At 40.9% G+C, this 16098-nt stretch overlaps 1 protein-coding gene and 1 non-coding gene across 2 annotated transcripts in view; both read right to left on the bottom strand.

Annotated features, from left to right (window-relative positions):
* KIZ (kizuna centrosomal protein) overlaps window positions 1-16098 on the bottom strand; it is a 131135-nt gene that overhangs the window by 22173 nt on the left and 92864 nt on the right. Inside the window, exon 10 of the mRNA XM_066386976.1 lies at window positions 15785-15850. Within this exon, the coding sequence (XP_066243073.1) occupies window positions 15785-15850 (66 nt within the window). The remainder of the gene's footprint in view (window positions 1-15784; window positions 15851-16098) is intronic.
* On the bottom strand, window positions 12714-12789 carry TRNAA-CGC (transfer RNA alanine (anticodon CGC)). Its single transcript has one exon. It is a non-coding gene; the product is annotated as a tRNA-Ala (tRNA).

A 16098-nucleotide genomic window follows, 5' to 3' on the forward strand; every position in this document is an offset into this window, starting at 1 on the left:
TGGAAAAGACAGGCCATTTTCATGCTCCACAGATGCTGCATCCTGGTTTCTCCTCCGGGACTGAAGGACAGGGCCATCTCCCTGGGCTGTGCGCTTTCCCGGCAGGGCTGCCTGAGTGTGCTTCCCACCGTGCTACAGTTTTGGAGGGAGACAGCTCATCTCTTCTACCTCATTTGAACAGAGCCTCACACCTTTCCAACCATGGTTTCTCACTGGTGTTTGATCCTTAAACCTGTGGCCCTACTCCAATTAGTTACTGAGCCTGACCTGTGGTGGTGCAGTAGGTAGAGTTTGACCTGGAATGCTGAGGTTGCCGGTTTGAAACCCTGGGCTTGCCTGGACAAGGCACATATGGGAGTTGATGCTTCCTATTCCTCCCCCCTCCTCTCTCTCTAAAAATGAATAAAATCTAAAGAGAGAGAGAGAGAGAGAGTCACTGAAACCCACCTGGATATTTTTATTTGGATGTGGCTGCCCTGACCCAAGTAATAAAGGTTTGGCAAAATTAAAGCTGGGGACTGCTGGGCATATTGCCTGCTCTCACCCCCAAGGGCAAAGTGAAGTTTAAAAGGTAAAAAGATTAAGTGCGTTCACTTGGAGGAATAAACAGTAATTGAGGCAGAAAAAGTTGGGGCAGATACTCAGAAATGAGAGTCGTTCTCCATGGCGTGTATCATACCCTTAGTCACCCTTAGTCAGTAGAACTGCACAAAACAACATACAAAGGTCTGGGAGACAAGCCAAAAAGAAAAAACAAAATTAAAGATTGGTTGAAAAAATGATCAGCAGAGGTTACAGCGACAAAGTCTGTGTAGAAGAAAGGGAAGAAGGGTTCAAGAACACAGATATTGCAAATAGACTGGACAGGGCAGGATTGTTAATGCAGACACTTTTGGGGACCAAGCAGGAACCACACATAGAAGAAAACATAGGTACTAAACTCATAGGCCTTAGCCGTAAAGAATAATTTATGAATTTGACCCCAAAAGCAAGGGAAGCAAAGGCAAAAATAAATGAATGGGACTATAGCAAACTAAGGAGCTTCTGCAAAACAAAAGAAACTGACTACAAAACAAATAGGCAGCCTACTAAATGGGAGATGATATTTACAAACAACAGCTCTGATAAGGGTTAATATCCAAAATATATAAAGAACTCACAAAATGCAGTAACAAACAAGCAAACGATCCAATTAAAAATTGGGGAGAGGACATGAACAGACACTTCTCCCAGGAAGAAATACAAATGGCCAACAGATATATGAAAAAATGCTCATCTTCACTAGGTATTCAAGAAATGCAAACCAAAACTACAATGAGATACCACCTCATACCTGTTAGATTGGTTATTATCAACAAGACAGGTAATAACAGATTTTGGAGAGGCTGTGGAGAAAAAGGAACCCTCATTCACTGTTGGTGGGAATGTAAAGTAGTACAACCATTATGGAAGAAAGTATGGTGGTTCCTCAAAAAATTAAGACTAGAACTACCATATGACCCAGCAATCCCTCTACTGGGTATATACCTCCAATACTAAAAAATACTGGTATGTGAAGACACATGCACCCTGTGTTCATCACAGCATTATTTGCAGTGGCCAAGACATGGAAACAACCAAAGTGCCCTTCAATAGAGGATTGGATAAAGAAGATGTGGTACATATATACTATGAAATACTACTCAGCCATAAGAAATGATGACATAATATCAATTACGACAACATGGATGGACCTTGGTAACATTATACTGAGTGAAATAAGTAAATCAGAAAAAGCTAAGAACTGTATGATTCCACACATATGTGGGACGCAAAATTGAGACTCATGGACATAGATAAGAGGGCAGTGGTTACCAGGGAGAGGGGAATGTATGGGATGGGGAGGGAGGACTGGGTTGGGGGGAGGGTATAAAGAGGGAAAAATATAAGGTGACAGAGGATGATTAGACTTTGGGTGATAGGTATATAACACAATCAACTGTCCAAATGATGTGGAGATGTTTACCCAAAATCTATGTACTCTTGTTGATCAATGTCTCCCTGTTAAATTTAATTTAAAGAAAAAAATCGCAGACTCTGGTTGGGTGGGGGCCGTGGAGGCGGAGTCTGGTAGCAGGCTGGAGAGCACTGTTTTTTGGGGTGAGCTATTATCTGGCTACAGCCAACTGCTGCCAGGTGGGAAAGTGGACCTAGTCTTGCCAGATTTCTGCCTTTTTAAATGAAAAAATAAAAACTGCACAGGCCAAAGAGAGCGTACTCACACACTGAAACTAGATAGTGGTGAGCAATTTTTTTCTGTGTTGCAAGAAAACTTCGTGGAAAACTTCAGCCACAAGATACAAGCCTGCTGTTAGAAAAGCTCACTCAGTTGAGTGTCCAGAGACTCCAGAACATATTATCAAGGGATGCTGCAACAGTTGTATAGAGATTTTTAAGTGACCAGAATTTCAGATTTTTTGGAACCAATGTATACTTTTTGCTAGTAGTGTTCAAACAATTCAGACTTCTCCAGGAGCAGTCTAGAAGACTTGGCTTGGAGGCCAACTTCATGAAACAAAAAGGTAAAGCTAATAAGGTTTGTGGCAACACAGACCGGGGCTTTTCATAGTGAAGAATCGGGTTGCAAAGCTGCACTGAGTTGCCCTGCAAATACATAGTTATGGAATGAATAAACAAACATGGGAGAAAAGTAACAAATCTAGAGGTTCAAGTAAACCTGCTATAAACGAGGTAGGGAAAAAGTTCATACACCACGGAGAAAAGACTTTTTATCTTCTCAACAAGCAAGTAAACTCTAAGTCTGCAAATTTGAGAATTGGGTGGCTCCTTAGAATTCCAGTGAAATACTTCCTCTCATTAGTAATATCAACTCTCAGAAAACTACTGAGTAGTGAAAATTACTAGATAAAACAATTATTTCTAACGCCTCCAGTTAGAACGCTCAGGTACACAGAGCAAACAGGCACTGTGCGCAAGTCGGCGTTCTGACCTCTCAGTCAAGGGTCTATTACATATTCAAATCTGCGTCAAGATTTAGTTTAAAAAATAAAAAAGGTTGCAGTTTAAAACAAAAAATAAGGCAAGGGTTCAGGGGGCTAAAATCTATCCTTGGTTATTAATTCAAGACTAATAACACAATGAGATAAATACATTTTCCTACTTCCTTACGTAAACTGGCAGAACCCAATCAGCGATCTTCCTACAAAGTGGTGATAGATCCCTGAAATTGTTTTTTTCTTCCTTTTGACATCATTTTGTGTCCAGAAAATGGAAACAGCTAGAGCAACAAAGTGAAACATGCTGAATAAAGGGAGGTAGGGGAGAGATGATGTTGAGCAGAAAGAAAAAGCCTCAACTTCTTATCGTTTATTCTCTTTTATATGCAAATATACACCTGCTAAAATACTTCTAAATTTATAAAGAAAAAGAAAAAGAAAATATCTGATGAACAAGTGCTTTTAACAGCCTATTCCAAGAGCAAGATAAATATGTGGTTCACCAGCCTCTATGAGTGTCTCCCAGGCAGAGAATCTGTCCTGGCTTTCACAGAAATCCCAAAGCAAAGAGGAGTTGGGTCTGGAAAAGAAATAATAAAGGGAAATGCAAACGATACTATCACTACAGCAAGAAAAAATGACCTTGAACTGACAAAAAACTGAGTATCTCAGAGTAAGAAAGGATAATTGCCTTTACTATATAAAGTGTGTGGAATTTTTCAAAATGAACTAACAAGCAAAATAGAGGCAGACTCACACAGAGAGAAGGCTGACAGCTGTAGGGGGTGGGGGTGGGTGAGGGGGTAAAGGGATTCAATAAAAAAGGACAAAAAAGAAAAACTGATGGACATGGATAACAGTGGGTGATTGAGGGGGCAGTGGAGGAGGGTAGAAGGGGGACGCATGGTGATGGATGAAGACTTGAATGGTGGGGGGAACACACAATATGGTGTACAGAGATGTGTTGTAGAGCTGGGTGCCTGGAACCTGTGAAATTATGTTAACCAGTGTCACGCCAATAAATTTAATAAAAAATAATTCAATTAAAAGAATATTTTTTTATCCACTGAATTTCCCAATGCTGTTACATTTCATGTATGTCTACATTCATGCAGTTTTTTTCACAGTACACTAGGTGCTGCTGATGCAGCAAACCCAGTTGTTTTTCCAAAATAAAACAAAAATTGTGGGATATATTTCTAAAATTAATTCTAAAGATATTACTTAAAGTCCAGAAACTACTTGTCTAGTAATCTGCTCAAATGAAAATGAGAAAATACTGGGTACTTTCACAATTCTGAAAATGCTGAAAACTCATCTATATTTAGGAACTTATTTTTAAAGGCCAGAAGTCTATGTAAATGTGAGAAACACAGGTTGGGTCCACTTTTCATGTGCAGTCTATCCACTCCACTCCACCAGTGGTCCTGGGCCTGTAAACCCACTGCCCAGGTCTCTCTGTCCTCTTACAGAGATGGCTGATGCACAGAGAAACTCCTAAACCACATGGCTGAGAGGCCTGGAGCTGCTTCAGAAAATCGGTATTTGCATCACATTCTTAATCTCTATGGAGCAATTCAACAATTACACCCGAGAATAAATGCCAGGCTTACAACGGAACTTTAACGCTGAGCTTAAACAGTTTGGCTGCCATTTCTTCATTTGTAAATTTATAACCACAGTGCCTGCCACTTAACACTGCTCCATCATGGGAGGTGAATTTTCAACTCTAAAGTCATAGAATCTTTGATTGAGTAATCTTGATCACGAAGTTATATTTCATTGGAGTAATTAAATAGTTTTTAAAGACAATATTTTTAGCAATTTGCACTCAATAATTTACATAGTAAGAAGCAGAAATAAGGACATTAATATTATCAATGTCATCACTGATAGCAGGGACAGGAATAATTACTAAGATGAACCAAATGTTAGGAATGTAAAACATGAAGAAATCCCTCCTTAGCCCCTGTTGTGAATTGAGTATTATTTCTCCCAAAATTCATGTCAACCCAAAGATACATGCCAAAAAATGAAACTAGACTACCTTCTTACACCATATACAAGAATAAACTCACAATGGATTAAAGACTTAAATGTAAGACCTGAAACCATAAAACTCTAGAAGAAAACATAGGTAGTGAATTCTCTGACTGTGGTCTTAGTAATTTTTGTTTTCCTGTTCTATCTCCTCAGGCAGGGAAAACAAACAAAAAAACCCCACAAATGAGACTATATCAAACTAAAAAGGTTTTTGCAGAGCAGAAGAAACCATCAACAAAATGAAAAGACAGCCACTGAGTGGAAGAAGATATTGACCAATGACGCAGCCCATAAAAGGTTAATATCCAAAATATATAAAGACCTTATAAAGCTTAACACTAAAAAAAACCCCAAACCAATTAAAAAATGGGCAGAATACTTGAATAGACATTTCTCCAAGAGGACACATAGATAACCGATAGATACATGAAAAGATGCTCAACATCACTAATCATCAGAGAAATGCAAATTAAAATGATAATGTGATTCTTATCTGTTAGAACAGAATGACTATCATAAATCAATCAACAAAATAACTGTTATAGAGAAAAGAGAACTCTCATTCAGAGTTGGTGGGATTAACTGGTGTAGCCACCATGGAAAACAGTATGGAGTACCTAAAAAAATTAAAACTAGGACTGCCTTATGACCCAACAATACAACTTTTGGGTATTTATTCAAAGAAATCCAAAATACTAATTCTGTGTGTGTGTGTGTGTGTGTGTGTGTGTGTGTGTGTGTGTGTGACAGAGACAGAGACAGAGAGAGGGACAGATAGGGACAGACAGGCAGGAAGGGAGAGAGATGAGAAACATCAATTCTTTGTTGAGGCACCTTAGTTGTTCATTGATTGCTTTTTCATATGTGCCTTGACCAGGGGGCTATAGCAGACTGAGAGACCCCTTGCTCAAGCCAGCAACCTTGGGCTCAAGTGGTGAGCCTTGCTCAAACCAGATGTGTCCATGATCAAGCTGGCGACCTTGGGATTTTGAACCCGGGTCCTCCGCATCCCCGTCTGATGCTCCATCCACTGTGCCACCACCTGGTCAGGCCAAAATACTAATTCTAAAAGATATATATGCATCTCTATGTTCATTGCAGTATTGTTTACAATAGCTAAGATATGGAAGCAACCTAAGTACCCATTAGTTGACAACTGGATAAAGAAGATGTGGTACATATACACAATGGAATATTACTCAGCTATAAAGGAGAATGAAACCTTACCATTTGCGACAACACAGATGGACTTGGAGGGTATTACACTAAGTAAAATAAGTCAGACGGAAGAAGACAAATACCATATGATTTCACTCATATATGGAATCTAAATAAAATAAACATTAAAACAGAAACAGACTCATAGATACAGAGAACAAAATGAGAGTTGCCAGATGGGAAGGGGGTTGGGAGCTGGGTGAAAAAGGTGAAGAGATGAAGAAGTACAAATTGGTTGTCACAAAATAGTGATGAGTATGTATGTAAAATACAGCATAGGGAATGTAGTCAGTAATATTATAACAACTATGTATGGCGCCACGTGATACTACACTTATTGGGGGATCACTCTGTAAGTTACCTAAATGTTTAACCACTATGATGTACACCTGAAATTAATATGAAATGTCAACTATAATTGGGAAAAAAAATTCATGTCCACCCAGAACCTCAGAATGTAATCTTATTTGGACACAGGTTCTTTGCAGATATAACTAATTAGGAATCTCAAGATGAATAGTCCTGGATTTACGGTGGCCTAACCCCAGGAGCTGGTGTCCCGAGAGAGGAAGGAGAGTGGACACGGCAGACACGGAAAGAAGGTCATGTAAAGATGGAATTGGAGATTGAGGTTATGTGGCCACAATCTAGGTCCCTCCAGGAGCTAAAACAGGTCAGGAAAGAGCCTCCCCTGGAGCCTTCAGAGGAAGCACAGCCCTGCTGACACCTGGACTTTAGACGTCTAGCATCCGAACTGTGAGAATTCATTTCTGTTTTCAGTTTGTGGTACTGTGTTATAGCAGCCCTAGGAAAATACATTAAGCCCTCTATGTTGGTGAATTTTGCACCTATGGAGTAAACCATCGGCAGATGAAAAAGATTTCTTGGCCCTGGCCGGTTGGCTCAGTGGTAGAGCGTCGGCCTGGCGTGCGGGGGACCCGGGTTCGATTCCTGGCCAGGGCACATAGGAGAAGCGCCCATTTGCTTCTCCACCCCCACCCCTCCTTCCTCTCTGTCTCTCTCTTCCCCTCCCGCAGCCAAGGCTCCATTGGAGCAAAGATGGCCCGGGCGCTGGGGATGGCTCCTTGGCCTCTGCCCCAGGCGCTACAGTGGCTCTGGTCCTGGCAGAGCGACGCCCCGGAGGGGCAGAGCATCGCCCCCTGGTGGGCAGAGCGTCGCCCCTGGTGGGCCTGCCGGGTGGATCCCGGTCGGGCGCATGCGGGAGTCTGTCTGACTGTCTCTCCCCGTTTCTAGCTTCAGAAAAATACAAAAAAAAAAAAAAAGAAAAAAAAAGAAAAAAAAGAAAAAGATTTCTTAAAAATCCTAGAAACTTCCAAAAAGCAAAACTTGAATTTGCTATTACACTAAATCTGAGTACTGTACTACACTTACTCCATGTGAATGAAGTGACGTGGAGGCACACCTTGCTGTCACCAATATGAAAACTTAATACATTTTTATATAAGGGACTTGAATATCTGTGGATTTTGGTATCCACAGTGGGGAGAGGGGTTGTGGTATTAATGGAATGAGTCCTGGAACTAGTCTCCCAAAAAGACACCAAGGGGTGACTGACACTCCCTGATTTTATTAAAATATCTACAGCAAACTTGAGTCTCTTGTGTCAAGTGAGGGTATTTCACAACATGACCTCCAAGGGCTCTTTCAACTTGAGATCCCCTGCTTCATGGTTCTCAAACCTGGGGAGTCACCTGGCTTCTGCCCCTAGAGGTTCTGATATAACCGGTCAAGGAGGAGCTGCGGCATGGCTATGGTCTAACACTCCACACAGGCTCCTGCTGTGCAACCACTGTGAAGAATCTCAAGCACTAGTCAGAAAACTGCCTTTCATTCTTAACAAACACCACCACCTTACAACATCCCGAGTGAGGAATGCTTCACCATGGCAAGCAGCAGGCAGTAGACTGGGTAGGTCAGCGGTTCTCAACCTGTGGGTCACGACCCCGGCGGGGGTCGAACGACCAAAACACAGGGGTCGCCTAAAGCCATCGGAAATATATATTTTATTTAAAAATGTATTGTATATGTATTTTATACCCACAGGTTGAGAACCGCTGGGGTAGGTGAAGTCCCAGCAGCCTGCCCCCTGCGTAGAGACAGGCCCAGGTGACCTACAATGGATAATCCAGAAGCATATGGTGGTTCCTTGGTTTTGCACGACTTGGGGGTCCCTGGCCCGGGCGCAGCAGGTAATACATCTTTACTGATTCTTACACATTCTGGGAAGGCACAAATGAACAGTCTTAGTAGTCTTAGCAGTGGAGATAACATGCCAATGTACTTTGGTGATGCGGTTATCACCACGGTCTTTTCTCCCAGGATAAATATAGTCACTGATGACAACTTGGCCATTGTATGTTTCCAGCTCTTTTCCAATTTGGTGTGAAACTCAAGCAATAATGTTTCGGCAAGCACTGCCCAGAAACCCATGAGGCATCCTTCAAATTTAAGCTTCTAAGTGAACGTACCTTAGTCTGACCTTGAATATTTCAGCTTGCCTAAGAATATCAGTGAGAAATGGCACAGTCAGGCAACCACTTTCAACACAGCTTGACCAAGAGAATTGGTGTCAAAAGAATGAGAGGCTGAATGGACATTCTTAGAGGCTTAATCCTCTTGAGATAAAAGCTGAGAGCCCCTTTCACATGGAGCTTAAGGAGAGGAGTTTTGCCAGGATGGGCACGTGGGGTGGGAAAAGTACTGGTGGAAGGAGCGACTGAAAGAGATAGTATTTTGGCCTGGATCAACAAGTATTTAAGGAAACTCCTTTAATACTCTCATTTTTATTCATTGTTTGTAAAAATGAGTGCCCACTGTGTGCCAGACACTGTGTGAGGTCATGGGTTTTTATGACATTTAGTATAAGCTGCAACACTTGCTAAGACTAAAATTTATATGTATGTAACTCTCAAAGGTAAATTTAATTGAATAAAAATAAAGTGATCAGTGTGGGAAATTTTACTTGGGGGTGTAAATAGCTCAGAGGGAGACTTTCCTTCATAATCCAGATAAGCAAAGCTTTACTCCTGACCCCAGTGTTTCCGGAAAACCCTGACTGAATATCCTACTACCAGCATGTGGCCTCAGGCCCACAGGCACTCAGATTCCTCTCTCTTTATAAAGGGCATACCTCCTGGTACAATCCATATGCAGAAACCCTTGCATGCTTCCCACCTCTGCAGTCCTAACACAAGACAAAAAAAGGTATGGCTGTGTTCATCACTGCTTTCAAATATATCGTTGCGGAGTTCATCTTTATTATGATACATGCTGGCATTTCATTGATTCAGACATCCCAATGTTAATCTTCCATAAAACGAAAGAGGCAGGGTGGTGGGGCAGAAGCCCAGGGCTTAATTCTGAAGTTTGAGTTCTGTTCAAGATCTAACACACCAGCTATCTGACCTTGAGCAGGACTCAACTTTCCAAAATGTCCTTTGGGCTGTCTGCAGAATGCTACTAATACATATTTACCCCTTAGGGCTGATGTGAGGATTAGAGATGACAGAGGCTTAGTGAGGGCAAGGACACAGTCATTTGCTGTCCATAAAATTTCCAACGAAAGGTGTAATAATAGTACATGCAAGTGATATATTATTTATTATATCTAGAAAACTACACATTCACAGATATCAACATTAATTTTTTATTTCTACCTGAATTCTTTAGTGTGAATAACTAGACTAATAAAAGGGGTAGACTGTATTAACAGAGGCTGTGAAAATACTGTGGTTGTGGGTATGGGTATTGATTGGTATGAAAGGGTTTCTATGTACACTTTAGCACAGATTACAGGAGCCAGAGTTATAATAAAACTCATACTATTCACAATGATGGCTAACAAAGCAGATGACTTCAGAGCAATAGACACTCTAAGGATAATTCTTTCTTCCCAAAAGACCCATGTTTGGGGTGATAAGAAAATATGGAAGGGAAACAGAAATGAGAATGTTGGCACATTTGATTTCTTTAATATGGACAGAGAATCATAGTCTCTTAGCATTAGAAAGCAGGTCAGGTTCCCAGAAGTGAAAATTCTTTCCAAGGTGCCCCTCTAGAACAGGCTTCTGCCATGGTTCAAGTGCCTGCATGCAATCTCACACCCAAAAGGCATTCAACTTGGTGCTGCTGATAGGAAGAACCAGAAAGTTTTTCTGTTATCCAGCTGTGAATTCCTTCCCTGCAACACTCACAAACAGGGCCCCTGAGTTACACTCCATAATTATGTCCCATTAATAGTCTACCTCGTACACAACAGTTCTGCAAACACTTAAAGACAACTTTTGTGCCCTTCTCAGGTTCAAATCCCCCAGGATCTACCTTGTTATAAAAATGGTGTCACTTCAGAGCTCCCAGCCATTCTGCTTAGTGTCCAGGTGGCCTGCTCTGGGTTTTACTTTGGCCTCCTCCTTTACTACACTCCTGAGATGGCTGCAGAGCAAATGAAGTCACATAGAAGGCCCCACACTGAGGGAGAGCGCTCTGGCCCATTGAAAGTTACTGCTGAAGCCTGCTGGTCAATTCCGGGAGCAGTTTTAAAAAGTAACTTTTGATCATAGCATCATCTGGGTCTAGTTACACTAAAGTAGCCCAAAGTATCATTATTAAGTAATGTTGTCCACAAAGGAGGTTCCCTCAAAAAGGAGCCACAGGAAAAATGATGGTAATTTTAGTGTATTGAGAACACTGGTGCCCTCATTAGACTTAAGGATTTAAAAAATGTTCCACATGTAGGTGTGTATATTTTCCAAAATGCATTCCATAGAACATTAATTCTGTGGCTGTTTATAAGAAAGATTACATTTTCTTTTTCTTTTCTTTTAAAATTTTATCTATTTATTTTAGAGAGAGAGAGAAATAGGGAGGGGGGAGAAGCAGGGAGCATCAACTCATAGTAATTGCTTCTCCTTTGTGCCTTGACTGGGCAAGGCCAGGGTTTTGAACCAGTGACCTCTGCGTTCCAGGTTGACTGTGCCACAACAGGTCAGGTCGAATTCCATTTTCAAAGAGCAACAGATGTTTTATTTGGTTCTAGGTTCATACTTTTAAGTGATTCATTTACTGAAAGTCTTCACCAGGGTCCTGCGTGTTGTGCACGCTGCAGAGGGAGAGCCCAGACAGGGTGTCTGTAGCTGGAGACTCACGCTCCTTGCAGCATCTCCTGGCAGGAGCACCGCACAGAGCACACTGGAGGAATGCGCGTCCAACCATCTACCTGGTAAGGCGGCACACCAGGAGGACTGTCACCTGGTGACCAGGAACCTGTGGCTCTCTCGCCTGTGTGCACAGAGGGTAGAAACAGCTGGGCCTTGACCAGAGAGACCCCAGGCGCCACTTCATCCCCTTGCTGTGATTCTCCTCTAAGGGTTTCTTCATGGGACTACTTAGAAGCTCTAAAAGTAGCATGAAAATCTCTTCAAGCTTCTTTTTTTTTGATAAGTAAACATACTTCTGAATTCAACTCATCAGTTGAGTTCTCAAGTGGAATTTCATGCAAAAACTAATTTAGTGGTACCACCAGGAAGCATGGGCGGTGAGGACGAGGACCCTCAGCAGTGCGCCTGAGGAAAGAGGGCAGGAAGCGAGCAGGTGCCCAGGGGGGTGGTCCTCCCCCCCCCACCTGGCTGCTTCCCATTCTGAGTCTGCTTTGTGAGGCTCTTCCAAACTAGATGTTGCTGGTTTCAAATGCTCAACCCAGTGCATAAGACCAATACTACTATGCACATTCCCACCAATATTATTAGAAGTCCCAGCTAACATGTCTGAGTGTCTAGAACATGCCTGGCACGTTCACACATATGAGCTCATTTTAACGTTAAGCCACACCTGCCAGGGACTATGTATGTCTGCTTCCCAATGCCAAGGCTCAGAGCAGAGAAGAAATAAGCACAGACTAAACAGCAGACACCGATGGCTCCACTGCCACGTCTCCTCAACAGTCAGAGGATGCCTCTGGAATAGTCCCTTTCTTTGAAATATTCTAGAAGGAATGCAGCCTATATAAATAGGAAAGCCTCAATAGATATGTTACAAGTGGGGAGGCAGAATCTATCATAAATCAAACTACATACTTGACTTACTTTACCAAAGGCCAAATCTCCAAATAATATGACAAAAGACACAAAAGGTTTTTTTTTTGTTTGTTTGTTTTGTTTTTCTGAACCTGGAAACAGGGAGAGACAGTCAGACAGACTCCCACATGCTCCCGACTGGGATCCACCCGGCATGCCCACCAGGGGCGATGCTCTGCCCATCCTGGGTGTTGCCATGTTGCGACCAGAGCCACTCTAGCGCCTGGGGCAGAGGCCACAGAGCCATCCCCAGCGCCCGGGCCATCTTTGCTCCAATGGAGCCTTGGCTGCAGGAGGGGAAAGAGAGAGACAGAGAAGAAAGCGCAGTGGAGGGGTGGAGAAGCAAATGGGCGCTTCTCCTGTGTGCCCTGGCCGGGAATCGAACCCGGGTCCTCCGCACGCGAGGCCGACGCTCTACCGCTGAGCCAACCGGCCAGGGCGTAGACACAAAAGTTTAATAAAGAGATGATGGTCAAGAACTCAGCGATCAAAGTAGTTTCAATGACAGACACAAAAATGGTATTAAGCAGAGCCAAGATGCACAAGGTCCTAAACATTAACTTCAGGAACTTCAGGGGTAGGCCAGTGTGTGGGGAGCGAGAAATGAAGAGAGTGCGGTGGCCAGGGCAGAACCGTAGTGCTCCAACAAAGTCAATGGTTTTGAGAAGTGTTTCTTTTCATATATATCAGGTCATACAATAGGCATACAGTAGGCACAAAGCAGTTTTCTTTTTTTTAATGTCAACTATTGATAGAGTGACAGAAGGTTGCTGGAATTACAATTTCTTTAAAACTCTTAACGGCAAGTAGCCCTTATTACTTCTGGGCCCATCACACCTTTTTTTGCATGAAGAGAAGGAAGATTTGAAACCCTCACACTTAACTGTCTCTTCTCTTATAAAGTAACTCTATGAGACAGATACAGAGAACAGACTGCTGGTTGCTAGAAGTGGGGGATGGGAGCTGGGTGAAAAGGGGGAAAAGGGTCAAAAGGTACCAATTTTCTGCAAATAAAACCATGGTGAGATATCACCACAGACCTGTCAGAATGGCTACCGCCAATAAGTTAACAGATATCAAGTGTTGTCGAGAATGTGGAAAAAGGGAACCCCTGTGCACTGCTGATGGGAATACAGATTGGTGCAGCCACAGTGGGAAACAGCACAGAGGTTCTTTAAAAAATTAAAAACAGAACTACCATATGACCCAACAATTCCTCTTCTGGGTATTTATCTGAAAAAATCCAAAACACCAATTTGAAAAGATATATGCACACCTATTTCATTGCAGCATTATTTACAACAGCCAAGATATAGAAGCAACCTAACTGTACATTGGTAGATGAATGGATAAAGATGTGATACATATATACAACAGAATACTACTCAGCCATAAAAAAGAATGAAATCTTACCATTTGTGACAATATGCATGGACCTAGAGGGTATAATGCTAAGTAAAATAACTCAGACAGAGGAAGAAAAATATATGATTTTACTTTATAAGGAAATCTAAAAACAAAATAAATGAACAAACAAAACAAATTCATGGATACAGAGAACAAACTGATGATTGCCAGCTTGGGGGTAAGGTGGGGAAACGAGTGAAAGGTGAAAGGGATGAAAAAGTCACATTGACAGTTATGAAAATAGTCACAGGGATGTCAAGTACAACATAGAGAATACAGTCAATAATATTATAATAACTATGTCTGTGTCAGACAGGTATCAGATTTATCAGGGTGATCACTTTGCAAGTTATATAAATGTCTGACCCCTATGTTGTCACCTAAAATTAATATAGTATTATATGTCAACTGTAATTTTTAAAAAATGAATTTTAAAAAGGCCTCAAAAGATATAAATTTCTAGTTATAAAATAAATTAAGTCATGGGGAGGTAACAAACAGCATAGTTACTCAGGTTAATAATATTGTATTGCATATTTGATCATTGGTAGAGTAAATGTTAAAAGTTCTCATAACAAGAAAAAGAATTTGTAACTGTGTATGGTGATAGATGTTAGCTAGACCTACTGTAGTGATCATTTTGCAATGAGTCATTACACTATATACCTGAAACTAACATAGTACTATATATATGTCAATTATACCTCAATAAAAAATTTTACGAGAAAATAACATTTGCAATAATTTGGGGGAGAGTCACCTTCTAGTATCAAGAGATGATTGGAAGGAATACTTAAAGGACAAGTAAGAATGAGCAACAAGGCCACTTCTTGGTTTCTCCTCAATAAGCATTTATACTTTTAACCGAAATAAATTCCGAGATTACTGGATACACATTCAAAGGTAAATGCAAAAGAAAAGCATCCAAAGACTTCTTGGTTATGTGCAGTTTGGGACCATCTACACTGCCATTAAAAAAAATAGGGAACTCTACCACAGTTTCTCAAAATGGAGACTAAAAATGCAATAAACATATCACTGGGAAATGTTTAAAAGAAAAGAAAACCTCTGTATTTTTTTGTTGTTGAAAACCTCTGTTTTCAACATTACCTGATGCAAAATATATACAATAATTGTTCTACTATAAACTCCTTTTTCAAAACAGAGTTCATCACAAAAACATGAGTTTACAAAATTAATCATCAGGCCATGAATTGTATTGCCATAAAAGAAAGCCATTCTTTTCTGCATATAAACAACAAAACTACCACATATGCAGATGCATGCCTCAGCACCTCAGTGCAATGGCGTATTTACTTGTATAAATATTTAAAGTCAGACCTTTGAATTTATAATGAAGTAGCACACCACTTGACAAAATAAGGTACTACTAAATTTAGATGTACAACAAATAGAACTCTGTTCAGAATACTAATTGCTGTTGTTGATATTCTAAAACCAAAAAATGATATTCAGATTTCATCTTAATAAACCTAATACATGTGCAGAAATCTTAACAGGTCTTGATGAAACCTTATTGCTAAAATTTTTAAATAACCAGACAGGCTTTGTAACTGAGGCACAAACAAGCTCATGCCTAACACCCTCGCCCCCCCCCCCCCAGCTCTTATTTTAATGATACACATTCAATTATCACAGGAAAGAAAAGAGTAAAATCAGAAACATCCGTAGTTTACCAAGTAATGACTGGGAGTTCCCCAGGGCAACTGACCTTTTCACACAGACGCAGGTGCAGAAAGACTATGCGATGGAGGATGCTTGCATGTGTAAATGTATAACATGATTATGAAGAATTCAATAGACATGGTTATTTTCCACTTTAGTTTGTGTTAATGTTATGCTTGCAAGTTATGATTATGTGTTCTTATAATTACTCTCCTGCTCCAGCCTGTAGTAGTTGAACATACCTGCTCTTAACGGAGCCCACAAACCACTAAACTAGAATGTTCTAATTATATAACAAGGTTGAATTCTGTGTTTGAAACTCTTAGGCAACCATAACTTTACCTGTGATTAGACTCTTTGCCACCATGCTTTCTTCTTTGCTCTCGTCTCTACAGCCACTTGAAACTTCTAAAAACCAAACACATGATAATAAAAGTGTATCTCAGGGCTTATATTTATGGACTAGGATTGGCTTGTTTTTTAAACTAGCAGTCCTCTTATTTTTAGTCTCCCCCTCCCCCACTTTTTTTGGTTTATTTCTTGCCTGAAACAGTACTGTTCCTAAAAGGAAACCTATACTAAAACTAAGGTGTCTAAGTTGTTTTCATGTAAAATAATTTAGCCTGACATCAAATTTGCATAGGGCTTAAAACAAG

Source organism: Saccopteryx leptura, chromosome 5, assembly GCF_036850995.1.
Source record: "Saccopteryx leptura isolate mSacLep1 chromosome 5, mSacLep1_pri_phased_curated, whole genome shotgun sequence".
In the NCBI taxonomy this organism is placed as follows: domain Eukaryota; kingdom Metazoa; phylum Chordata; class Mammalia; order Chiroptera; family Emballonuridae; genus Saccopteryx; species Saccopteryx leptura.